This window comes from Equus quagga, chromosome 7 (assembly GCF_021613505.1).
Source record: "Equus quagga isolate Etosha38 chromosome 7, UCLA_HA_Equagga_1.0, whole genome shotgun sequence".
Taxonomy (NCBI): Eukaryota; Metazoa; Chordata; class Mammalia; order Perissodactyla; family Equidae; genus Equus; species Equus quagga.
Window position 1 is genome coordinate 76328088 of NC_060273.1, and position 26627 is coordinate 76354714.

The 26627-nt window shown below is 42.3% G+C and overlaps 1 protein-coding gene across 5 annotated transcripts in view; it reads right to left on the reverse strand.

The window, feature by feature from the left end:
* Nucleotides 1-26627, reverse strand: part of ARHGAP26 (Rho GTPase activating protein 26) — a 415746-nt gene that overhangs the window by 263649 nt on the left and 125470 nt on the right. For all 5 annotated transcript variants that reach the window (XM_046667198.1, XM_046667197.1, XM_046667196.1 and 2 more), the window contains exons 9-11: nt 23977-24077; nt 18652-18746; nt 1136-1214 (exon numbers count right to left, since the gene is read on the reverse strand). In XM_046667198.1, coding sequence (XP_046523154.1) covers nt 1136-1214; nt 18652-18746; nt 23977-24077 — 275 coding nt within the window. The remainder of the gene's footprint in view (nt 1-1135; nt 1215-18651; nt 18747-23976; nt 24078-26627) is intronic.

The window sequence follows — 26627 nt, forward strand, 5'->3', positions numbered from 1 at the left end:
CAGGAGAAGAATAAAAATTAAACGATGTTTAACTCGAGTTTAGCAAACTGTGCTGAAATCTTTAAATCTTGCTCTATATTACTGAATGCTATGCAAACACTAGTTATTTGTTTATGCTTCGTTGATTGAATTGAGTTCCATGTTTATATACAAAATAGCTGAGTAGAAAGGTACATTAATTAATATAGATCACCTAACCAGGACAGGCGGAGAAAGAGACACACAAGTGAACCGGAATCACCTCTACTGGACACCCAGCTCGATGCAGAGTTCTACAGTCGATGGATGCAATGGCCTGAGGAGCCTTGCAAACATTTCCCCCTCTGGGTAGCACCTTTGCAAGTGATAATTACTGGCCCTCTTACATTGTGGATTCTTTTTATCTTTTACTGGTGGGATCTAGTTAGACTGTACCCTTAGGATTTCCGTAACCTTGAGATTTACTGAACACTGGAATTGAGATCCTTGGGACCCAGGTAAGATGACTACTCTGACTCTAGGGACTTCCCCAGGGCTCGTCCGTGGGTTTCACATGTCACAAGATACAGAAAAACCACAAGATTACATAACCCAGCGGAAGCCAGCATCTCTGAAATGGGAGCACAGATCACCTTACCAGGCTTAACTCCTTCATCAACCCTAATAATTCCACTGCTTATAACAGCATGTAGGCTACTACAGGAACGGGAGGCTGAACCAGAAGGTGAAGATAAAAGGAACTGTATAATCTGTATACACTTTTATGATCATGTATCCCATTAAAATGGGTTTGAGATAATGCTTTAGACTCCACTTCATGGAGGCATCAATGGTCAATAAATATTCAGTAAGCCCGATGGGACTCTGCCTCCTCTAAGAGACCTAAGGGAGCTACAAGTCCCTCAGCAAAGGGGATGTTCTGTGCAGTATCATGCAGGAACCAAGCCTTAGACTGAGAGGCCAAAGTTCAGGGACTGCATCCACACAGAAGCAATATCAGCATCTACAAACCTCGGCCTGGGGATAAAAAAACTCCCTCTGTACACTGGTCTTGAGAACCCAAGGCTTTGACGCACCAGCAGAAACCACTGCATTATGAAGCAACAAACAACTCAGGCCCCTCATTCTTGCTCTACTTCCCTGAATTGTTACTTACAGGTTCCCGACCATCCATGGCTTCCATCCAGAGCCTCCGGTCCTCTTCTGACAATGCCTGCATGGTGATAACCCCTGGCCTGCAGAGAAAGGAGGACACAGATATGAACCCAGCACCATAAGCAGAGAGATCCTGACGAAGGTGAACCTTAAAGAAACACCCACTCGACAGAGTGAGAGGTTGCTGGGGTTAATGGCATGAAAACAGGCAGACCCCTCAGCTTTTCTGAGGCCCCTTCCAGCCTCAGAAAGCAAAGCCATCTCCCCAGGACCTCTCATTGAACCCATCTCCCTCAGGGACGCCGGAAGAAATGCAGAAGACAGGACTCTACTTAAAGGTAAGGAACATAGAGGAGTCAAGCGATTCCCTTGGACGGTGTTTGCTCCTTGAGACCTTATTCACGCTCATTCTCCAAATAACAGAGTGCTTTATTCACAGCATGAGTGCAAGAAATGTTCAATGACGTGAATGGAATTACTGGACCTGAGATAGAAAGAGGGGGAAACATCCAAGCTGGAGGGATGTCAGTCTCCTAATATCTAGTCCAACGCTTCTGAACTGCTTTTGACATGGATAAGTTTTATGGAGGCAACCAACTTTGTAATTATGATGATATTAAATGTATACAGTATTTTTTCAGGGAATGCTTAGCATGTCAGGTATGAAGTTCTTTACATGTGCTAAGCTTTTTTCACCCTCTAATTGAAATCTGCCTGCTCTTTCAAACTGAGTACAAACCCTTCAGAAAGAATGCACACAATATCGAACGGTGTTTGTCAAGTTCCCATTATAGATGGCACTCCACAAGAACAGACCTGTGCCATAAAAATGAACTTGGGAGAAGGGGCTAAAAGCCCTCCAGGCTCATAAAAGGAGGAGTTTTTTACTTAGGGTCCACAGATGGGCCCCAGAGAGTCCATATACCACCTTCTCCCCTCCCAATGTGTGTGTATTTTTCCATAGAAACAATTCAAATTGTCCATCAGGTTATCAAAGAAGACTACACTCTTCAAAAGGTTAAGAATTGCTGATTCAAACCATGCTCACCTTTAAAGTCTGAGAAAGCTTAAAAGGGAGGAACAGGTCCCCTGAGCAAGAATTAAGTCCTATTGCTGTCTGAGTCTGCGGCCCTGCTAACGATCACAGAGAAGCACAGTACCGAAACACACACGGGCTTGGCCATGCCCTGAGCAGCACAAGCCTGGGCCCCACAAGCCCCGAAGCCTGTTCATTCAACCCTCCTGGAATCACTGCCCTGGTTTATTACGTAGTTCCAGTGAATATGCTAGATCTATTTATGTTGAACATATTTTAAATATCACATTTGCTTCTTTTTATTGATCATGCCTCGAAATCCCCTAAGAAAAAAAGCTTTCAAAGATGTGAGCATGTAAGTACAGAAGAGTTCAGGATTTGAGGGGCACTGGGCTGGGGGTGTGAATGAGTGTGTGTGTGTGTGTGTGAGTGAGAGAGGACAGAGAGTCGTGGTGGTGGTAGGGAGGGGTGTATGTGGGGGGTGGCATGGGTAAGTGGGTGGATGAGTGTGTGTGTGTGTGTGTGTGTGTGAGTGAGAGATGACAGAGAGTCGTGGTGGTGGTAGGGAGGGGTGTACGTGGGGGGTGGCGTGGATAAGAGGGTGGATGAGTGGGTGTGCTGAGCTTGAGAGCCAGCTGATGGGAGGGACACTGACTCCCCAGAGGGTGGTCATTCCTGTGAAGGCCACACTGGGCATTGGCACCCTAACACGACTCAGAAGTTACAATAACTAATCTCCACCAGCACCTGCCAGCGCTCTCCCTCCTCTTTTCAAAAATTCTCATTCTCCCACCCAGGCGTCCATTTCCCACCATCGGCCAATTCAGGGTGCCAGACACACAGGGTGGCTGCAGTCTTCTGGCAGCCACGGCTCTAAAGAGCTGACCCTATGGTTTGGGGATACGGTGGATTGTGTCTCCTCTCCTACCTTTCAAATAGCCAAGCACAAAGCTTTAATGGCTTTGAGATAAAAAGTTTATGAAGCTGCAGTCCACTGCACAACTCTCAAGTCCCTGGACCTGGATCTTTGAGTGTTGCTCAAAGTGCTGTGCTTAGGGGCCGGCCTGGTGGCACAGTGGTTAAGTGTGCACATTCCACTTTGGCGGTCTGGGGTCCGCTGGTTCAGATCCCGGGTGCGGACATGGCACCACTCATCAAGCCATGCTGTGGTAGGCATCCCACATATAAAGTAGAGGAAGATGGGCATGGATGTTAGCTCAGGGCCAGTCTTCCTCAGCAAAAAGAGAGGAGGATTGGCAGATTTTAGCTCAGCGCTGATCTTCCTCAAAAAAAAAAGTGCTGTTCTTGGACCACTGTCTTCAGAATCGGGCTTTCCCTTAAAATGGAGATTTCCAGCCAAACCCCACCTTACTGAATCTGAACTTCTGGGCTGAGCCTGAGAATGTGGATTTTAACCAACTCCCCAGGTGATGCTGATGCACAGTTAGGTCTGAGGCCCACCGCCCTAGGCTGCCCACCCAACCCTACCCTTTTCCTTCATGTTCCCCTGCCCTGGAGAGCAGAGACACTCTCCTCTCTACACTGGGGTCAAGCAGCCAACATGTCTCCAGTTCATTTCCTGCTAGGTGCTCATCAGCAAACAGTGAGACCACAATAGTGGCCTAGCATATCAAGATCTCAGGGACCTTGCAGATGTCACAGCAACTTCATGGCACACAGTGTGAAATTTCCACCCAGAGCCACAAAGAGGAAGTTCAGACAAACTCAGAGGTTGTGAAGGGTGGGCCACTTGGCCTTAGCAACAAGGAAAGTACACTGTCCGCAGTCACAGAGCCAGGATCTGAACCCAGCAGTCTAACCCTTCGCACAAGACCACAGCAAATGTGAAGGTGTCGCAGACCCCAGAGAGCTCATGTTGAGCACCAAGTCGTCTGCCCTCAAAATTAACTAGACCCCCTTGCAAGTATCTTAATGAGCTCCTGCCTAGGATCAAATGAGATCGAATGCCAAGGGGCTCTGTAAAATCTAAAGTGCTTCATAAATATGAGGGCTCAGAACACCACTTTAGGCAAACAGCCAATCCCCAAAATAGGAATCTAAGAGTGTCTGATGTGACTGTGGCTTACTTTCTACAGCAGTGGTTCCCCACATTTTTTTTCTGCCTCAAAATACCCAAGAGACGGAAAGGCAATGAGTTTTTTAAAAGAACACCAAAAACACTAATGGTAAAGAAAAAATATGGATAAATTAGACTTCACCAACATGAAGAACTTCCACTCATCAAAAGACATTACTAAGAAAGTGAAAAGGCAAACTACAGAGTAAGAGAAGACATTGGTAATTTATATCTCCAAAGTACTCGTATCCAGAATATGTAAAGAATGCCAACACATAAATAAGAAAAAAGTGAGCAACCCAATTAATAAAATGGATAAATGACTTGAATAGGCACTTCACAAAAGAGGACAAACCAATGGCCTAAAAAGCATAAAAAATAGGGCCCAACATGATGACTAATCAGGAAAATTCAATTAAAACCACAATGAAATATAACAACCTCCTGAACGGAGAGCATTCAAAAGGCCACCACTATCAAGGACTGGCAAGAATGTAGAGCCACTGGAACTCTCGTACATTGCTAGTGGGAGAATAAATTGATAAAACCTCTTTGGTGATATCTACTACAGCTAAACACACACCTATCCTATGACCTAGCAATTTTACCCTAGATATATACCCAAGAGAAAGGAGTGTGTATGTCTACCAAAAGACACATTCGCGAATGCTCACAGCTTTATTCATTACGGCCAAAATGCGCAACAACAAAAAACCAAATATCCACCACTAAGAGAATAAATTGTTGTATATTTAAACAATGGAACAACACACAACAATAAGAAAGAATCAACAACTACTACACGCAACAACATGAATGAATCTCACAGACATAATAATGAGGGAAAGAAGCTGAACACAAAAGACTACAAACGGTATGATTCCATTTATGTGATGTTCAAACCCTGGCCAGAAAGTCATTTATGGTGACAGAATTCAGGACAGCGATTCTGTCTTGCGGAAGGGGTAGGGGCAAGGTCTGGGAAGGGGCATGAGAGAACCTCCAGGGGTGACAGACACGTTCCATAACTTGACCTAGGTGGTTACACAGGTAGGAGTATGTCTATGTGTGTATGTGTGTATGTCTGTGTGTGTGTGTGTGTGTGTGTGTGTAAAGTCATTAAGATATAAACAAGATTTGTGCATCTTACTGTGATTATCCCTCAATAAAAAACGTTTTTAAATACCCAAGAGATACGACTTCTCATCAATAACTTGGCTCACTAGTTATCCCGACTCTAGTGCTTCCTAGCTGCATAAGCCTAGCGGACAGGTAATTGAACTACTCTATGTTATTCTTTAAAATACAGATAATAAAAGTACCTACACGTCGTGGGGTTGTTGTGAAGGTTAAATGAGATATGCATAAAGCATTTCAAAGTATCAGACACACAGTAAAGGCTCCAAAAATTAGTTGTTATCACAGGGTTAAATGGGAGGTGGGGTACAGAACAGCATGGCAAGAGTGGGTTAGGGTCAAAATGATGGAGGGAGAAGGGCGGGTGTGTATAGTTTTAAAAGGAAAAGAAATAAGCCGCAGGTGCTTCTGATACGCATGACCCCACCCCCAAAACACTCACACATACCACTGAAAAACACGCCTACCACAAAGCAAGGAAGGCCTAGGGCTGAAGCGACACACAGGCTCTGACATCATGGCCATTTCCTTTTTCCTCCTGAGTAAAGTATCAAAGTGGTCTCCTTTCCCCTTTTGGAATTAATGTCTGGTAATCGAGAAGGACAAAGAAGGAGTCTTCAGTAAATTCTAGAAAATCTGCGAAGAAGCTCCCTCTACCAACCAGATGAGAGAAGGAACAAATGACTTAACAATCCTTTCCGGAGCTCAATTCTAAGACTCTACTTTAAATACAACACCTCCTTTCCACTCTGAATAAGTCCTTGATTAGTGCTATATCTGGATCAGCTTGAGAATCATGAACAAGGAGCTACAATTTTCTCTAAGTTGGCACCCCACCTCTCACACTACAGGGGCAATGCACAAAATAATTATTCATCTATCACATGGCAAAGTGCCACCCACCACCATATCTCCTCCAATGCTGGCCTCCAAAAGGAGCCCCCAGAAATCAATATATCATTTAGCAACACATCCAGGAGCCTGGGACCACTGATGTCAGCTCATAGCCCTCTGACCAGCCACAAGCAAGCAGAATTCCCACCAGCCCTGATTCTAGGGTTACTTGATAGCTTCCCTACTCTAATCTTATTCCTGAATCTGAGTCAACAATAGTGATCTCAGTGGCTTGGCAATTTACCCACTTCCTATTGGACAAGGAAATGCTATCACTGACTCCACCCCACTGAAACAAACACATTCAGAATCTAACAGTGCTGCTCTTTCTAAATCAACCTCCAAAGATCTAGAGTTTACTCATTCATAAGACTATAAATCTTCTGTTGGCAAGAGTTCATTCCCCAGCTTCCAACCACACTGCGGCACACATAAGGGTCAGGTTCAGAGTAAAAGAAGGACTGTGGCACCCAGAGAAACACATGTTCTCACAGCCTGTGTATGAACATGCCTGCCTCTCTATGGTTATATGGGAAGACAGATGAAGGTTTAGAGAATGGGCTGCCACTCACAGGTAAGAAGAGCTGTGCAAGTGCCAGGGAGAGGAAGTGGTCCTTTTGCTTCTAACGTGCTACTGGGAAAACGGACCCCTAACAGTTTCTGAACAATTATAAAGTTCAAGGTTCAGTAGATCTTTATTTACATAAAGATATGGCCAATGTCATGCAGAATAATCTTAGAGACTGACATCTCTTCCATGTCTGTCTATGAGTTTACAGACTCAAATGTCTATAGAGACCAGGCAAGCAAGCAAAATGAGTGAAATGGATAAGAAATTCTTGACTGTCCCAAGGAAAATAGGCTTGATCTTATTTTCCTTACAACATTCAGCCCTTTATTTTTTCTTTTGCATTTTCACTTTTCGGTTGAGTCATACAAACAAAGGAGATGGGAAAAATAGCAGTGCAAGTGCAAGGCACAGTGGCAGCTGTCACCTGTCATCATGGCAGAGCTGAAAAGAGCATGGTGGGGACTGTGGTAAAGTGGACAGCACATGCCCTACCTGAAGGAGGCATCCACCATTCAGCTCTATAAACAGCTGGCAAACGGGAAGGCAGTATCAGCATTTACAGACTTTGCCAGTTTAGATTGTTGCCTCAAACACTACTCAAGCCAAACTAAACATGCTTAGATATGTAAGGACCACTAGTTTAGAGCTTCTGGTGTCTGTGTCTGTTTCTCTGCCTCTCTCTACCTGAGCTCAACTCCAGGTTACTGTGGCACGTTATAAAGTCTCTCACACACTAGGACCAACAATGATGCATGTCTGTATTCTTGATTCTCCTCACAGTCAAACTCAGCAGAGCATATCCGGTTCATCGACAAATGAGGAACTTGGGCTACTTCCCCATTTTCCCCAATACTCAGGACCCAGTGTCATCACTGCAGGGCAACATTAGTCTTCTCTTTGGAGATAAAAAGTTATGAATCTGCACAACTATGCATGATCTGAGATAATACCCATTGAAGGTCCTTGTGCATTACAGATCTTTGAACTTGAAAAGAACATATAATATGCCATGATAACCTGGGTAGGGTACAGGTGAGACAGACAAAATGAGGAAAAAACCAGAAGTTGCAAACTGGCGGCCCACAAACTGGAGCTGGTTTATTGAGTGTTTACTATGGGCCAAACCCTGTGCTAAGGACTTTACTTGCATTATCATATATTCCTCACAATGAAGTAGGTACTATCATTATACTTCTTAAAAAAACTGAGACTCGGAAATTACCTGCACAATATCACATTGCTAGTAAGTGGCAAAGCCTCAACTTGAACCCAGTCTGCCTGACTCTAAAGCAGAGCCCATACCTTAACCACAATATTGTCCACCCCCATGTGCATGCAGGGTATGTGCCCTGGGATCCAGGGCAACCAGTTCCTTAGGGCGAGGGAGTCACTTCTCTCATTCTCTCTCTGAAGGGAGAAAGGAGAGAGGAAGACACTTCTTCCCTTCTTCCCTCCCTCCCTCCCTCCATCCCTTCCCTCCCCTCCTCCCCCTGGCCCCCCCCCCCCAAGAAGTTTTTAGAAGTAGGCTTCTAATAAACTACTTAGAAAGGATCTTATTCTAATGAATGAATGAATCATAACCTATTACAGCCTACAGCACTGACCTCTTGGGGGGAAACGTCCTAAAATAATTACAACTATAGCGATAATAATAGCCAAAAGAATAAATATTGCCAATCACATCAGATAATTTCCTACATTTTATTTTAAAGGAGACTGAAGTCATAAAACATCAGAAAGCCCAAACAAAGAAACCTCTGCCACACTAAGTTGCATGGGCTTTAAACGAAACAGATATTGACTGGGGGCCTATGACACGCCAGCCATGATGCTGGGCACTGGGGACACAGGAGCAAGCAAATTTTAACACACTGCAACAGAAGAAAGCATTAGTAATTGCTGGGATGAGCAAGACTCAGGGAGAATGCAAATACTTGTTACTATTGTTGATAAGAAATGATGAAAAAATATTCTAATTCAAGAAATCTTCTGATTCATTTATCAATCTTTTTTTCATCGTTACTATTCTCTCTCATGATGAATAGAAATGTGCATAAGTGGAATTTACTGGTTGAATTGTTTCCGCTCTTCAGATTTATGTAATAGCAAAATTTTGGTTTAGATTAAAAAAATAAACTCATTTTATATTTAGAAATTGGCAAATAAACTGGCATACTCAAACAATAAAACCCAAATTTCACTATGCAGACTAGAGAATAGAAATGTTTGCCTTATTTCACACCACAGTCCATTAACCATCATATCCCACTCTCACTCAAATGAGAATCAAACAGCAAACACTCTCTTTTAATTTTTTAAAAAGAAAAGAAAACAACTCAATAACAAGTTCAAACTATACGAATTCTAAGGATTCCAAGAACTTCTCAACTAGCTTATAGAACAGCCAAGAAGCAATCCAGAAAGTACAATATTCCCCTGACTCTACCCCCACCCAAGTCATGGAAGTCAGAGCAGTATAACACCCTCTGAGGAAGGAAAAAGCCATTTCCTCTCTGAAATGTCAGTGGCTTTGAGACCAGCACTGTAATCCAACCAGCAGGAAGGCAAAATCAAATATTATTTCAAACAACGGGTGAGAAGGGGAGGGGAGGGGAAGTTTAAACCCAGGAAAAATGGATTCATCTGTTGCAAAAGATAAAGGCACATTGCACCAAGAGGGAAAAGCAGGACTGCCAGGTTCTCAGCACACACTGGACAGCTAGAATCATTTATCTGCTTTCTTCACCATCCTCCAACAAGGTATTCTCGAAGCAAAGAGCCTGACACTTTAGTTCAGAAAGCAAGGTAAAACGTAATGTTTAAACAGAGTCTAATTAACTGAGCATGCTCGCTTTTGCAGGAAAGTGAGTGTGAAATGAACATCATAAAAGGGTGGGAGGAAGGAATTTCTAGAGAAAGAATGAGTCATGTAGAATACCTCTCCTTTAAGGAACAATATTCCCATGATGATTTCTTCCACAGAAAAAACACATACACACCACTGACTCCTAATTGTCAATATAAAGGACAGCTAATTTTCAACTGGACCTTCTAATAGTGACTAATACATATACAAAACTGCCATCTAGAGGTTAAGCACTGAAACAAAGTCTGTTACATAAGCTGATCCTTTGTGGAAAAAACACACAATCTTACATTCAGACAATCTCACAAGGACACACAAACAAGGACATGTGCACATACCACATACCAAACTAGAAATAATAAGTATTATTTTAGTTTAAAATTAGCATGGTTTCCTTTTGAGACCATAAATTGGAAGAAGGTGCATAAAGCCTTTTATCTTGTATAGCAATATATATAAATAATAGGTTATTGCATATATAATTTGAAAATGGAGTCTTCCCCCAGCAGCCTCTTTGCACGGATACACTTAATGCACCTGTATTCACTCTCAGCTTACAGATGACTTGAAAAGTCATGACACCACAGGAAAAAGAACACCACTGAGACAGAAAAAATAGGCTCAAAGAAACACCCACCAAAACTAAGGTTTACTCTAAGGAAAAAGAAGTCCCAGGTTTTAGGGTAGAGAAGAAAATGAAAAGTCACAACCTTTTGCGACCCAGGAGTGCATGAGGGGGGACTACTATTGCATTCCATCTTCAGAACAACCCGCAAGGTAGGCAGGAGAAGCCCATCTTACAGATGCGCTTAAACCACCCGCCCAGACTCACACAGCTAGGAAGACGCAGATCCCAAATTCTAACTTAGGGCGGCTTCGATCTATCACCAGCATCACGGAGCCTGCTATAAAAACATACTTGAATCGAGGGTGATGACTGATGAGAGGGTTAAGGTTGATTTTTCAGATCCATAAATCTTTCTAGCCTTCGTTATTCTTACTTTAACCAACATTCCATTTTCCTGGGGGTTTTCTGTCCCACCTATACAGAAATGCAGATTATGTGAGTACTTACTGAAGTTTTAGTTTAAATAGCAGCTAAAATGATTAAGCTCCTATAGTCTCTTACACAATAGTTCACCAAAGTCCCAAGGGAAAGAACGAAATAATGTAACTCAAAAATTGCATTACCATAAAAAACAAAATTGAACAACCACACGCACACAGTACTATACTAAAAGCTGCATAAAATGATGTTATTCTGCCTCTGGATGCAAATTACCTGAGACAGATATTTAGAACTGAACAGAGGTATATAAAACATGCCAAATTAAACAACGAGCCAACCAGTATAAAGAAAAGCTCATATACTGCGCAAATACACAGTTCATGGTGGGAAGACAGGGACAGAATTGACAGTGTGTGTGACATGCCAGGCTGGGACTGGTTCAGAGGAAGGCTGTCTCTCTTGACCTATTCGTGGAACGATTGCAAAAGGAAGACTTCAGATTTGGTTTGAAAGAAAACTCAGATGAAGACTTTTAAGAAGGAAAGTCCAATAGAGTCACAGTGTTTCATTGAACTTTGTATCTCCATTGTCAGGGTCTCTGGCATGTAGTTATGCTTAATAAATGAAGGAGAGAGGGAACGAACTCAGGGTGTTCCAGTCACGCCATCATTGTCTGTAAAAATGCAAGGGGTAAGTCCCTCTGTTTATTACATTTTCCCCACAACATTCTGGTCTTCCAAGTTTGCTGGAACACTCTACATACTGGTATTTATACATTTAATTGCACGAATGTGTGTGCATGTATGTATGTGCACGTGTGCACCCATTCTACAACCAGAGGTGAGCTCTGTGAAGCCAAGGACTATGCTCGTCTTGGCCCCCATTACACCCCTAGCACCAAGTACCCTTGCCATCTCTAATAAGTTGTCCTTTTGCTGTCCACCTCTGGAGAGCGCCAATGCTGGAAACGGGGCATTTAACACTCCACATAACATTTTCAAATGTATGGACTTCTGCTGGAGTCAGCTAGTCCTGGAAAAAATAAAGCATTCTAATTGTTTCCCTTTCCCAAGTATAAACACGGCCCCTCAAGAGACTACATTGATTCAGTGCATCAAAAAGAAGCCTTTTGTTCCTATTATTTTCCATATGGTTTAGCGGCCCCTCCTGGAAAACATCTGGGAGAAAATGTCCATATGTCACTTACATCTGTGGTAAATTTCTTAAAAATAAACAAATCCAGAGATGCTGGGTGATGACTACTACCAGGATTCTTTGGCTTAAACAAATATTTTCCCTACATTGGCTCATTAATTTCCATAAGATGCTGCATGGTGGAGTTACTTATTCAAAGTGACTGAAGACAGATGCGAGCGAGCGAGCGTTAGCAATCTGCATGCCATTACCAGTAACGGCTGCGTTTAGATGAGGTCCCATTTTAACTCAGGAATTTTACACTAAACTCCCTCAAAAAGAGCTGATATAATTTAAGGGGAAAAAATGATAACTCTAATCTTTATTCAATTAACCAATATAAAATATAAACCTTCAAATTCTGGGTGCTATGGCAAAGTAATACAAAGGTAAAAGAGAATGCTTCTTTATTAAGGTATAAGAACGGGTAGCTTTTAAAAAACAAATGAAAGCTTAGGCTACTGTAAAGAGTATCCAGAACCAGGAAAATAATTTATGGCAACGGACTGCTTTGTGAAGTGGGGTTCCTTGTCAACAGGATTGCTCAAGGAGTGCGCGTTGGGCCATCGATCTAAGAGGCTGCCACCAGCCTTGCCCGCTTCAGTGAGAGAGGCCCTCCCTATCCAAGAGTGTATTCGTCTGCTGGCGCTGCTGGAACAAAGTGCCACAAACTGGGCGTGGCAGAAACAGCAGAAATTTATCATCTCACAGGTCTAGAGGCTAGAAGTTCCAGAGCAAGGCGCCAGCAGGGTGGGTGCCTTCTGAAGTATGTGAAGGAAAAGCTCCTCCATGCCTCTCTCCTAGCATCTGGGGTTTGCTAGCAATCTATGGCATTCCTTGGCTTGAAGAAACATGACTCTGACCTCTGGCTTCATGTTCACATGGCGTTCTCCCTGTGTACATGCCTGACCCTCTGTCCAAATTACCTTTTTTTATTTTTTATTTTTTTGAGGAAGATTAGCCCTGAGCTAACTACTGCCAATCCTCCTCTTTCTGCTGAGGAAGCCTGGCCCTGAGCTAACATCGTGCCCATCTTCCTCTACTTTATGTGTGGGACACCTACCACAGCATGGCGTGCCAAGCAGTGCCATGTCCGCACCCAGGATCCAAACCGGCGAACCCTGGGACGCCGAGAAGCGGAATGTGCGCACTTAACCACTGTGCCGGCCCCCAAATTACCTTTTTTTATAAGGACACCAGTCATATAGGCTTAGGGTCCACCCTAATGATCTCATTTTAACTTGATTACCTCTGTAACGATCCTATCTCCAAATAATTTTCATTTTCAGATACTGGGGATTAGAACTTCAACATATGACTTTGGGGGGTACACAAGCAACCCATAACAAATATCTTCCTTTCTTTTTAGCTTATTGTGACAACACCACACAACTACTACAAATCATACACATTTATTTAAAGTGATATCATATTTTTCTTTTCCTCCCCAAAGTCCCAGTATATAGTTGTATATCCTAGTTGTAAGTCCTTCTAGTTCTTCTATGTGGGATGCCACCACAGCATGGCTTGATGAGCAGTGTGTAGGTCTATGCCCAGGATCTGAACCAGTGAACACCAGGCCGCCGAAGTGGAACATGCAAACTTAGCCACTATGCCACCAGGCAGGCCCCCATATCATACTCTTAATGCTGGAGTCTTGAAATTGAATTTAAAAACAAAACCAGAAGGGAAATTCAAAGAAGCATCACAGTGATTTGTTGGACGTGATACCTTGATCTAAGCAATGTTTCAGGTTGGAATTGAAGAAAGACACAAGAATTTCTACTAACTTCAAGTTTTCAAAGTTGGGAACAATAAAATCCTTTTGAAGGAAAGCCACGGACATGAAGAGCTAATATCAGCCTGTGAAACATTTGCTCAGAATAGACCAGGAGTCTTCTAGCAGTTTCTCAGGTCTGAACTTCCCTTAAAACTGGTTCTGAAAAGAGGAAAAAAAGGCAGGCACTAGAGAAAAAGGGAGAGGTGAGAAGGAATTATGTGGAATAATGTAATTATGTGGAAGTCAATACGGAAGGGTGTAGGATACAGAGGAGGTACTCGTAAAAGCCTAGTTTTGGGATGTCAAAGGTAAAAGAACTTAGAAGAGTTAAAAGTAGATTTCTGAAATGTATTCAGCATTAAAGAGGATCTTTGACATACAAAGTTCAAAAACTATAGATCTAAATGCCAAAGCTCTGAATTAACACTTAATTTGATTTGCAGCTCATTCACGGGTCAAGAAGTCACAGCAGTTCTTCCTATAGGACGGAAATGTCAGGAACTAACCCCTTTCCATCAGGATTTGAGGATTAACAAACTGACAGCAATGTGTTGGGATATAATGAAAATAATCAACTGATAAATGGCGCTATTGTTTTGATTTCTCACTCAACGCTAGTCTCCCTAGATAAAGAAACGAGCGTCATCTTAAAAATAACAGGTAGAAGAAGACACATACAAAAGAACCTAGCATCCATGGATCACCTACTATGTGCCATGTGCCTGGCCTGTGCTCTGTCTGCATTGCCTCTTTAAATTGTTAGTCATGTGGGCGCTTTCTGAAGGTCACAGAGTGGTAAATATAAAAACAGAAGCAAGTTTGTGGCTTTAGTTCACCCACCATCAGTTTAGGTGCCCAAAGCAAATGGTCAGAGTAAGAAAGCACTTCTCAGATTCGACAGCCAGTGAACTGAACATTCAGGGGTGTCTCTGAAATGCAAGTACCGATAGCATTGGGCTCATCACTCAAAAACATTTCTAAAATATCCTGAGTTTTGAGGCAGCACCGAGATGCCCTGGAATGAGCTCCTACAAACCTCAGTTCAAATCCCACCTGAGCCTTGGGTAAGACTCACCCGTTTAAACTGCAGATTCCTCAGCAGTTAACAGGGGAGAAGTGGACCCATACCCCCCTGGGCTGTGTGAGGACTACTTGAGATATGTATGAACAGCGTTCAGCTGCCAGAGAGTACTCTCTTGCCGCTGGTTCCCTCGCCCATCCCTCCTCCATCTTTAACTAAAAAAGTGGGTCTTATTGGGGTTGTTGATGCTTTTTTCCTAGTAATCTGTATCAGAGACTGAAATCACCTTTTCTACTAGCTATATTCTTCTCCATATGGGTAAGAATTAAGCTTCTTGGTAAAGGAGACTGATTTTTTGTTCTAGTTTTGCTTTACTGTTGTTTCTTGTTATTATGTTTTTCATACGGAAAACTTTTACATACTCTGAGAAAATTGTACTGTGATAGGGATGGTGTTTAATGTACCAATTATGAGTGAGAATAAAGGACAACTTAAGATCTTGTTCAAAAAGTGGATTTCAGGATCTCTCCCCCAGAAAGTCAGACTGCAGGTCTGGGGCAGGGAGCAAGAAGCTGCAGTTCTAAGAAGCACCTGCAATGGATGCTGAGTGCAGGTGTCTCTCACCACACAGAGGGGATGCTGATGTGATCAACTCACAATATTGACCTCCTGGAATATCACTTCCTGAAGGCTACAGCTTCTGTTACAAAATAACATGAAATATCAGCACTGAGCCCAAAGGATCAAAGTATGCAACAACCTTAAAAACCCACAACCTGCATATTCTAAGTCAAATGAATCACTCTTTAGCATGTATTTATATCTTGATAGAATAAAACATTAACAGCCAGTACAGAAACATTTCTGTATTCTACAGCTAACATACTCTAGGGGCATTTTCAGACCTTACACTGTTAACAGAGCCATTCTCTCCTTTACTTCCACATTTCCTAGGTGCTAAACTTGCCTGTTGTCCCTCTGCTTCTCCAGCCCAGCAGGCAGAGCTGAGAAATCTGCAGAAGGCAGAGTTGAAAAGGCAACAACAGGACAGCTGGCAGCAGGATCTCCTTGCAAAGTGCACTGGGGAAAAAGCACAGTGTAGGAATCTCCCAGAAAACAGGACTTTTCTCTTTTCCCTCTCTCCTCAGTCCCTCCCTGGATGGGTGAGGAAAATGCAGACACTGGGGTCAAAGAGGAAAAAGATAAGGAAAACACTGCCCAGCTGTAACCCAATCTTTGAGAACAAAGATGATGACCTATAGAGAAAACTGAGAGAAGTTGTTTCATAGATGTTCTGTGTTCTTTTAGGTGATGGTCAGGAAGGTGCAGCCACAAGAGGAGACAAAGAAGAGGCTCAGGTAAATGAAGTTTCTTATACTCACAGGTGCTAGAAACACGATGCACGGAACACCACACATGGCCACGTGGGAAAGAACCAGCATCAGCCAGGAGGCAGAAGGGGCAGGAGGGGAGAGCCTAGGCCAAGGCCTTCATCAGAGTTTCCATGGGAAAGGCAAGGCAGGGCAGAGTAAACAGTTTAGGGTTGGCTAATCTGAATAATTTCAGGGGTCACTAAGCTATAGGAGTGGTCCCTAGGTGCCTGGTAACTGGCCCTAGATGACTAAGGCAGAAGAACATTGCCTCCTGGGGTGTTCAGGCCAGATGGAGGAGGTGTGGCTCTGGACTGGTGCGTCTGCACATTGATGGCATGCTCCAGGCTGCGCCCTTGGCTATCTCTAAGAATTGGCTAGCCCTGAAAGGGGCAGTCTCTCCCCAGCCATAAAAGTTTTTAAGGTGTCAAACATCATAATATACAGAAAATAAAAATGATAAATAATCCAATAGAACTATCTACTCACCTCCTGTTTATTGAGAGGAGATTTAGGAGCCTCATCCTGAACTACAACTGAAACCCCTCCATGTCTTACCAAGGAAACCAGAGACAGCAACTTAGAAGAAATTGACTTCCCAAACCCACTCAGTATGTTGAATGTGACACATTTGCTGTCAGCTTAAAAGTGGGACATGCAAACCTTTTCTGGGCATAATAAAGGGGGAAGGTGGTAGGAAATGCCTGCAGGATGGAAATGAGATGGAGGCACCATGGTGAGTTTTAATTCCCTAAAAAGCAACTTTCTACAACTTCTGGGGAAACTTCTGAAGGAGAAAACAATTCAGCTCCAGAAAGCATCTTTGAGCTTGTTTTTAATCTAACAGAGACCTGTAATGGGAGGCATGCCCTCTTCCAAACAGCCCTGCAAACAGATGATCATCTCTAGGAACTACACCTTTGACCAGCACCAAACAACAGGCTCTGCTTCCAAACACACACATCTTCTGAACCTCTTATGGATGCCAACATGGATTCCCTTAAATTCCATGCTTAGGAAGAGAGAAGCTTAGAACAGCTTAAAGCATCCTGAGTTAGGATTTGTTTAAAACCAAGAATAACCAATTTTAGTTTGAGATAGACTTTTTGCAATTCCCCTTTGCTACCCCAATTCAACCTAACCCCCCATGCAGCCCTTCTCTATTACCTTACCCTCTCACATTCCCAAACAGAGTGAAGAACTGGGGTACTTTCTTTTCTTTAAAAAATATATTGACTTTTCTACATTTAGAATGTAACCCCATGAAATATCAAGTCTGATGAACATACAGGACAAGCTAATTAACAGCCAATAATAATAGCTAATACTTGTTGAGCCACTCTGCCAAGCATTTTATATGCATTACCTCCTTGAACACTTACAATTCTAAGAACTAGGGACTATTACCATCTTCATTTTCCAGAGAAGGAAATCAGGGCGCTGTGAGATTAAGTAGCTTGCCCAAAGTGACGTGGCTACTAAGCAGCAAAATCAAAATGTAGACCCAGGTGGCCTGAGTTGAGAGCCACAGGTATAATGACTAAACCGCTAAAGCGATGTGGTTAGTTTCCATGAACTTCTGATTTAGGATAAAAGGGCCTGCTCTTTCCATGGGAACCCTAGTAGGCTCCAGCAGACACGGTGCAGAGACACCACACCATGGGAAGGCATTCCTAACCTGCCAACGGGGAGGAGCACACTCCAGGCGATACTCGCTCTCTGCATGCTCTAGAGCCGGGGAAAAGCGGCCACGGGTCCATGTCCCATGGGAAGGCAGGGAAGGAAGCAGTACCAGCTTGATAAAACGGTGTGGCTTTTTTTTTTTCAATAAACAGGAGAAATTAAATGGCATTTTATGAGAATCATGCTGAGATTTAAGGATCTTCATGCTAGCATTGCTGATCTTGAACACAGCTCAAATAAGCTTAACACGTGGCTTTCAATGAAAGGATTAACCTGTTGCCAAGTAAAAGTGTTTCAAAGAATAGGAATGTTGTCAGACTAGCTTAACACCATGAAATGGTACAACTTAATGAGATTCTATAAATCTCGAGGAGACTGATCTCGCAAGTGGTTTTCTGTCTTTCCTGGGTGCGCACACACAGTGGTAGGTGAAATGCTGTAACTAAAAGCTGTTTTTTTTTAAATTGAGTAGAACTTCCACCCTTCCCTTTACCCAATTCCTTTTGAATCACTTTATTAAATTAAAAAAATAATTTTTAAAATAAAAAAATCTCAAATAGCTGATACAGTCATGCTAAAGAGTCAGTTTTGTTTAAACATCTACTCAACCTCCTGAGACATAACACACACTCCTGAGCAGGGAAGCCCCATCATGAAAATAAAACCAACCAATTGGCAGCTCCATGATGGACCTCAAAGAAGGGGAGGCTCCTTGGGAATCTGCAACAGGCCTGAGGTCTACTCCAGACTGAATGTCAGTAGAGGGATAGAGAAGGGAAAGAGTGGGGGAAAAAAGTGCAGAGTTCTGACTGAATGGAAAAGGTAAGAAATCCATACTCAGTACTATCCGCTCTTGAGACAAGTGTGACAGCTACTGACCTGTCTACTGCTTCTACGTCAAAGCAAAACCTCTTCTCAATAGAGTCTGTTTTCCGCCGTGTGCAGGATTTCAGGGTGACTGATTCATCTTCTCCCTGTTGGGAACACACAGACTATCAAGATGAGGCCAGAATGTGGGCCCTGCTCCTCTCCTAGACAAGCGTGCCACAGAACAAGAGTGATCATTTCATCTTCTCAAACCTGAGTGCCCACGACGACAGGAGGTAGAAGGTTGATCAGAAACCTTCTCAGGCAAGAGCCCGATGCAGCTATTACCTGTAAACCACGTTCCCCTTAGAGCCAAGTGTCTCTAGTACTGGTAGATCATGATGGTACAGCACCAACCTGTGCTAGATTGAACTCTTGTTGATAGTGTTTTCCTTTAATTTGTAGGTTTGATAATAGCTGAAACAAGATGATCTTGAGGTCTCCTCCCTACTGAGCTTCTCTGATCTTGGTTCAGGCGTCATTTCTCAGGAAAGCCTTCCTGGACCAGGTCCAATACCCCCAGATGTGTTCACATAGCACCATGCACCTCTCCTTCCCTCACAACACTGATCATGGCTGACACTTTCTGTTGATATGAGCGATGGTTCAAATAACGTCTCTCTCCTCATTAGACTCGAAGCTCCCTCAGGGAAGGAACTCTGTCTGTTTTTACTTACTCCTGTGTCCTCAGAGCCCAAATAGGCCCTGGAACAGAGTAGGTGATCAACATATATGTTTTAACAGCTTTACTGAGGTACAACTACTGTATAATAGACTGAGCATGTTTAAAGTGGACAATTTATGAGTTTTGACATCTGTATACATTCATGAAAACATCACCACAATCAAGTTAATGAACATTTCCATCACCTCCAAAAGTTTCCTGGTGTCCCTCTGTAATCTATCCCTCCACCCAGTCCATTCCCAGGCAAACAATGAATCTACTTTCTGTCACTATGGATTAGGTTGCATATTCTATAATTTTATATAAATGGAATGTCCTTTTATATGTGACTTCTTTCACTCAGCATAATTCTTTTTTTTTTTTTTTTTTCGGTGAGGAAGCTTGGCCCTGAGCTAACATCTCTTGCCAATCTTCCTCTTTTTGCTTGAGGAATATTGTCACTGAACTAACATCTGAGCCAAGCTTCCTCTATTTTGTATGTGGGATGCCACCAGAGAATGGCTTGATGAGCAGTGTGTAGGTCTGCACCCAGGATCCGAATCCATGAACCCCAGGCCACCAAAACAGAGCACACAAACTTAACCACTACACCACCAGGCAGGCCCCTCAGCATAATTCTTTTGCTATTCATCCATGTTGTTGTGTGAATCAAGAGTTTATTTCTTTTCATTGCTGAGTAGTATTCCATTGTACAAAGGGAATATAACAGTTTTATCACATAGATAAGTTATTGCCTAGAAACATAGAGGTTTCTGTCCCTGATTTCTTCTCTTTCTGTCACACAAGAATTTGTTAAGTTTCCTGTTTCTCCCGCCTCTGCCAATCTTTCTTTCTAAACTAGGGGTGAATTAGCAAACTTGCTCAGTTTGTTGCAATAACAGGAAATGTGACTGTGTATGGTAAAATTTAACTACCCACTAATATCAGAATAGCACACAAAAAGGAGACCTAGGAAGAGACAGTTTATATTCAGAAGCCTTACAACTCTTGTCTTTAACTGAATAGCTAAGATTAATTTCTCAGCTTGAGAGCTGTTCTTTCAGTGTGTACACGTGCGAGTGTAACACCCAAACATATGGGATTCTGACCATGGTAATGTCTAACTGTATTTCAGAATAGCCATGGGCCAGCTTCCACTTGCAAAGCTTATGAGGAGGTGTCCCTGAGAAATGAGAGGGAACAGCAGATCTATAAAAGTGTCAAATACAAGCAGAAAAAAGAGACATATTCTGTTCCAAGGATAACCACACCATACGAGGAAAAATATACAAAGATGATCTGTTCAACTACTGATGGTTTAAAAAAGGGGAAGACATAGATAACCATCACTTACACAAATAAATGAAAAGCTTCAAGTGACAAGCAAAAAGAGAGGCAGGCTGTGCTACAAAAGACTAAATTGAGGGGATCTGACCTTATCAGCAAGGTCAGCAAAGGGTTTCTTGGCCTGAGATTTGAAGGATTCACAGGAGATAAAACCAAGAGAACAGAATCAGGAGATGGAGAACAGCAGGTGGAAAGGCCCTGTGGTCAGGGTCCACGGAACCCTGGAGAAACTGAAGGGAAAGTCAATGCATCTGGAATCCCAGAGCAAGAGGGAAAGTGGAATGAGAAAGGGTTGAGGGAGGCAGGGGCCAGAGTATGCTGGCTGTGGTCTGGTCTTATCCTGAGAGCAGTGGGAAAATAATGAAGGGTTTCAGGCAGAGGAAGAGACAGGGTCAGCTGTGGGCTGCTCCGAGCTCCTGCAGGGAGCTGCCTCATCTCAGAGGGTAAGATGCGGGGAATTCTCCTTCACCACACACGGGGTCTGGTCTCCAAGAGGATGGAGCAAATCTGCTCACATCTCCTGAACCAAAGCTAAGAGAAAAGCGAGTACTGTTAAAGGAAAATAATCCAAATGAAAGGGACAGTGAAGGGAGAGAAAGGGTGGAGAAAAATCATGTTAGGAAAAGAAAACACCCTATTATCTATGTTACGTCTACTTCCAGCTCCTGGAGAGCTTTGTACAAACACATATATAAAGATATCACATGAGTCTCTGTATTAAATTGAGAAGACATCATCTCTAGAGGGCCAGTCTGCATACTTCCACCACCCTGAAGAAACAGAGTGACGTCAGGGAAAGCTGTTATATTATTTATATATATATATATATATATAGAAAATTATTATTACTATTATTATAGGCCTCAGAATCAGGAGATGCAGACTCCAGAATCAGGGTTTGAGTACCAGCTCGATAATTCATTAGTTACATGGCCTTATAAATCATTCATTTTTTCTCTCTGAACCTCAATTTCTTCTTTTATAAAGGAGGAAAACTGGATCAAACAGGATAATATAGGACAATAAAAAGACTTATAAAACTATAAAACATAATATAAAGATAAGAAATTATTAGGAAAATTATTTATTGTAATATCAAGCTCCTAATAAAGCACTCATCACGTGCCAGGCTCTGCCCCAAGAAGTTTATATACACAAACTCATATAAAGCTCTTAACAACTCGGTGAGGTGCTTACTATTATCTCACCAAAGTATTAGGAGTCCCAAACATCCACCATAATTGGCCTTTGCCCTTCACTTTCAAGTGTGATAAGAAAGGAGCAGAGAAAATACAAGAGAGTTCTTCATTACAGGGTTAAGAAAGCACAAGACAAAAAGCACCCAAGTAAAGATTGTGTGAGAGAATAATTCAGTGAAGCTGGTTCCTACAAGGACTAAGAGTTGGAAAGGACTGACTCAATCCAAGGAGGGCAGACCTCACTCCATCTCCATTTCATGAATACTAGAGGACACCTATTAACACAGAGTTTTAATATTCCTTCTAACTCTGTAATTTCTGTTTTGATACTTTAACATGTCTGTTTTCTGGAGATTATTCCACCCCAGACAAGCAACATTAAAAGGGCTTTGGCTTTTTTTGCTTTGATACAGGGAAGGAAAAGAGATGCTGATAAACCCTTGTATACTGACCTAAGTAAAAGAAAGCCAGGAAAAAAACCTGGAAGAGGTAGAGAGCAAAGGGGGCAGCATGGCAGAGTAGCTAACAGTAATGATGTTACTAGCATCTAACATCACTGACCCAGGCAGTCTAATTTCAAAGCCAGTGTCCTTAGCCTCTATACTGTAATGCCCACACACGTGCAGACCCAACATGCTGCACAAAAATGCACCACAGAGAGGACAGGGTTAGAATGCTTATAGAGGTCTAACCTATCAACAGATCAAACACAGCTGAAAAATTATTTAAACTAAAGATACAACCAGAGAAATTATCCAGACTGGAGTCCAGAGGTTCAAAGAGATGAAAAATAGAAATACTTTATTAAAAATACTTAAATATCTCCAGAAAGAGAGAATAGAAAGAACGGGGCGGGGGCAAAATCCAAAGTGATAACTGGTGAGAATTTTCCAAAGTTACTAAAAGACACCAATCTTCAAATCTAGAAAGGCCAAAAATTCCCAAGCACAACAGATTGGGGAAAAAACATTTTACACATAGGACCATCATAATGAAAAGTAGAATAATGAAAGAAAAAAGGAGAGAAGCAATTAAGAGCAGCCAGAGAGAAAAGACAGGCCACCTGAAAAGGAAACGCACTCAGAATCAGTGAGGTGCCCAGAGGCGAGGAGCACCGCTGGAGCACAGCCAGGAGCTCCCAACAGCAGTGACCCAGGGAGCCTGAGGCAGCCTGGCCACGCCTTCCAGAGATGGCCACAAGAATATCTCCCATCCCAATGCTCTTCATACGATGTGACTTTGACACTCCTCCCATGGAGAGGCAGCGTTTGCATCCTCTCCCAATGAAACTGGATGGGCTTTTGTGACTGTTTCTACCAACAGAGAAGATAAAAGTAAGGCAGAATGACTTCCAAGGCTAGGTCATTAAAGACAACCCAGTCCTGCTTTCGTGGCTGGAACACTTGCTCTTGAAACCTTTAGCTGCCCTGAGGCCACTATGCTGTGAGGAAGCCCAAACTAGCCCACAGAGACCAGATGGACAGGCCCTGAGACTGTACAGAGCAAGAGGGCAAGAGGGAAGCGAAGACGAGAGGACGAGAGCAGGAGAAAGGAAGAAAGCTATGTCTGAGCAGCCCTGAGCTGCTGCTACAGATCCTCACTGTTCCAGCTCTACTCACCATCTGAGTGGAGCCGCATGAGAAACCCCGAGCCCAAACCACCCACCCGAATGCTTGCCGAATTCCTGACCCACAGAAACTGTGAGAAACACTAAAATGATTGATTTTGTTTTAAAAGTCGCTAAGTTTTGGGGTGATCCGTGACAGAGCAAGAGATAACCGAATCATCTAAACTGCCAACTGGCTGCCCTCCAGGTATCAAGTGAGAGTGACATGAATCAGATTCACAGGATGAGGTCACCCAAGAATTTCTAGCATCTAAACACATTGGACACACTTAATATTGTATATATGTGAAATACAAGAATCCTTAATTGCAATTCCTAATATAACTTAGAGCTAAGAATAATTACCTTATGTTACTTTTTAGGATACTGTGCCTCCTGAACTACTGTATGAAAATGAACAAAATTACAGTGAAACATTGGAGGTGTTACTTTATACGTGCATTATAATCATCATATGTTAGCCAAGCAAATCAAGCATGAAATTTAAAAAATGAACTCACCCCCTTTCCTCCTGACTTTTGGTCAAATGGTACCATGGTGATTTGTTTGGAATCTCGTTGATACGTACAGTAGTGCTTCACCCAAGAGGTTCCAAAGTGACCTGCAAGGTAATGTTTCCATAAAACATGTCTACATGTCCACTGCATGCCGGAGAAACACACAACACACAACACTCAGCCTTCCCTTAAACTGTTTCTGGGGCAATATATTCTCCACATCAGCTAGACTAGAATGGGCAGAAATCTGATCCCACAGCCTGGAAATGGAACCAACCCAGGGCTTTCCCCAGGGACCAAAGAAGACTGTTTCCCACTAAATGCTGCATCCAATGGGTCTTAAAATATAAGGGAAGTAGAGGTTCCCTGGGGAAATTAATTCACTTTCCCATCATCACTCTCCACGTGAAGTCTTCTTTCACTCCCCTGACAGGAGTAAGATGACTGAGGAAAGAACACAGAAATGCTCCTCAAAGTGCTGTCACTGCTCCCATCTGGTATGACAACTTCATGCTTCCCACACAGCTGTGCTGCCACTCTGTGTGCAGGCATATAGGGGTTCTGACCTACTTCCAAACTCCTAATTTTCACTTTAGCAGAACTCAAGAAGATGTGAAAAGCAGACAGGAAAACTCAGAGACATCAGAGATGCAGAATGGAAGTGACTGTAAATGCCCAAATGTAATCTAAGGAGTTTGCCCTCAAAATTGTCCCTCGGGAAAGAGAGAGATGCCCTACAGTCATATTCTGACAAAGTCTCTGATTTCACCTGGTGCTTGGCCAATTATTTTGAACGACAAAGTACTATTAGAAGAAAAAGGCATTATTAGCCTGCAAGGACCTCAATCAATACTAGTCATAGACGCTTACAGAGATCACACAGCAGAAATGGTTAAAAAAAAAAAAAGTAACAATGTGAAAAGAGGTTTAGCAGACATTCAATAACTATTTTTCAGGGTATGAATGCCCACTGCAAGTGTTGGATGTCACTTAGTAAACTTAAAAAGCAATACAGTAAGTGTCTACATTGGAGCATCAAGGAAAAATGAAAATATCAACCATTCTAATGTATTTTCATGGCTTCGAGAAAAAATTCCAGTGATAGCACACCACAAAGATTTGAAAAATACTGTATCTTAGACAATTCTAGCACCAAAATAAGGATAGTAATGGATTTAGCTTAATAAATAAAATAGGAATCCATAAGTCCATACTGACAATAGAAAGACAGATGGATGGATGGATGGACGGATGGAGAGATGAAAGAAGGAAGGCAGGCAGGAAGGACAGAAGGTAGAAGGAAGGAAAGGAAGTCACTTCCTTACAGTACACTGAATGGCAACTACTAAATGTGGAGGGAGTGGCAGAGCTGAGAATCACCATTTTGCAACCATCACAGTAAAGATGGTTCAGACCAGGATTGTCAATGGATGCTAACTCTATGGGAGGCAAAATTTGATGAGAAGGATATGGTCTTAAGGTGTCTCCCCACAGATTGCTAATTAGTTATAAGGAAAAATAATGACAGCACAGTGGAAAAACAAGACAACATCTTGACTGGGTGATCAAAATTAACATCACCATGGAGGGGCAGATGGCCATCCTTGGTCTCGAGATGTGATACCCAGGAAGAATACAGTTACTTACGTAGGATTAGATCAGGGATGCATAACCTGAATCTATTCATGAAGAAACACTAGACAAAACCACACTGAAGAAAATTCTCTAAAAGAACTGGCCTATATCCTTCAAAAATGTCAACGTCATGAAAGACAAAGTAAAGCTGAGGAACTGTTCCAGATTAAAGAAGACTAAAGTCATGATTACAAAATGCAGTAGGAAATTCTATACTGGCAGAAAACAAAATGCTTTATGGGAGCATTATTGGGACAACTGACAAAAATGGAATATGGACTATCATTTAGATTAGCTATCTCATCAACATTAGAGTCCTGGATGTGGTAACTGTACTGTGGTTACATAAAAGAACATCCTTAGTTTTAGAAAATACACTGAAGTAAAGGAGCATGGTGTACACAACTTGCTCTCAAATGGTTCAGAAAATTAAAAGGTGTATCTGTGACTGTGATGTGCACACACACACCCTTACAGAGAGAAAGAATGATACGATTGTGGAAAAATGGTAAAAACTCGTGAATCTGGGTAAAGGTCATATGATTGTCCTTTACACTATTCTTGAAACTTTCTGTAAGTTTGAAATTATTTCAAAATAACATTACATAAACTTTCAAATAGAAAAAAGGCTGTATGTCAATGACATGCTGTGTTAGAGAATCAAAATGTGGCTCTGATGATAATCAAGACTTTAATGTTGAAAAAGTATATGACATATTTGAACACTGTATAATGTAACAGGAAAGTGCAAAGAGCAATACTGATTTTATATACGTAAGTGAGCAATATGAATAAATTAAGTATTACAAGTGAACACTGAACTATATTTTCGCAGTCCTAAAAATTTATATTTTCAAGTTGACCTTCAACTTTTCGGGGTCAATCTTCTTACTGGGCAAAGAAGGCATCACCTTATATTTAGGTGTGTATGAAACACACAACTAAAGTAGCTTCCATTTCTTACAAATCTCAACAAGCTCATCCCTGTAAAAATAAGAGACATAAAACCCTCATCACAA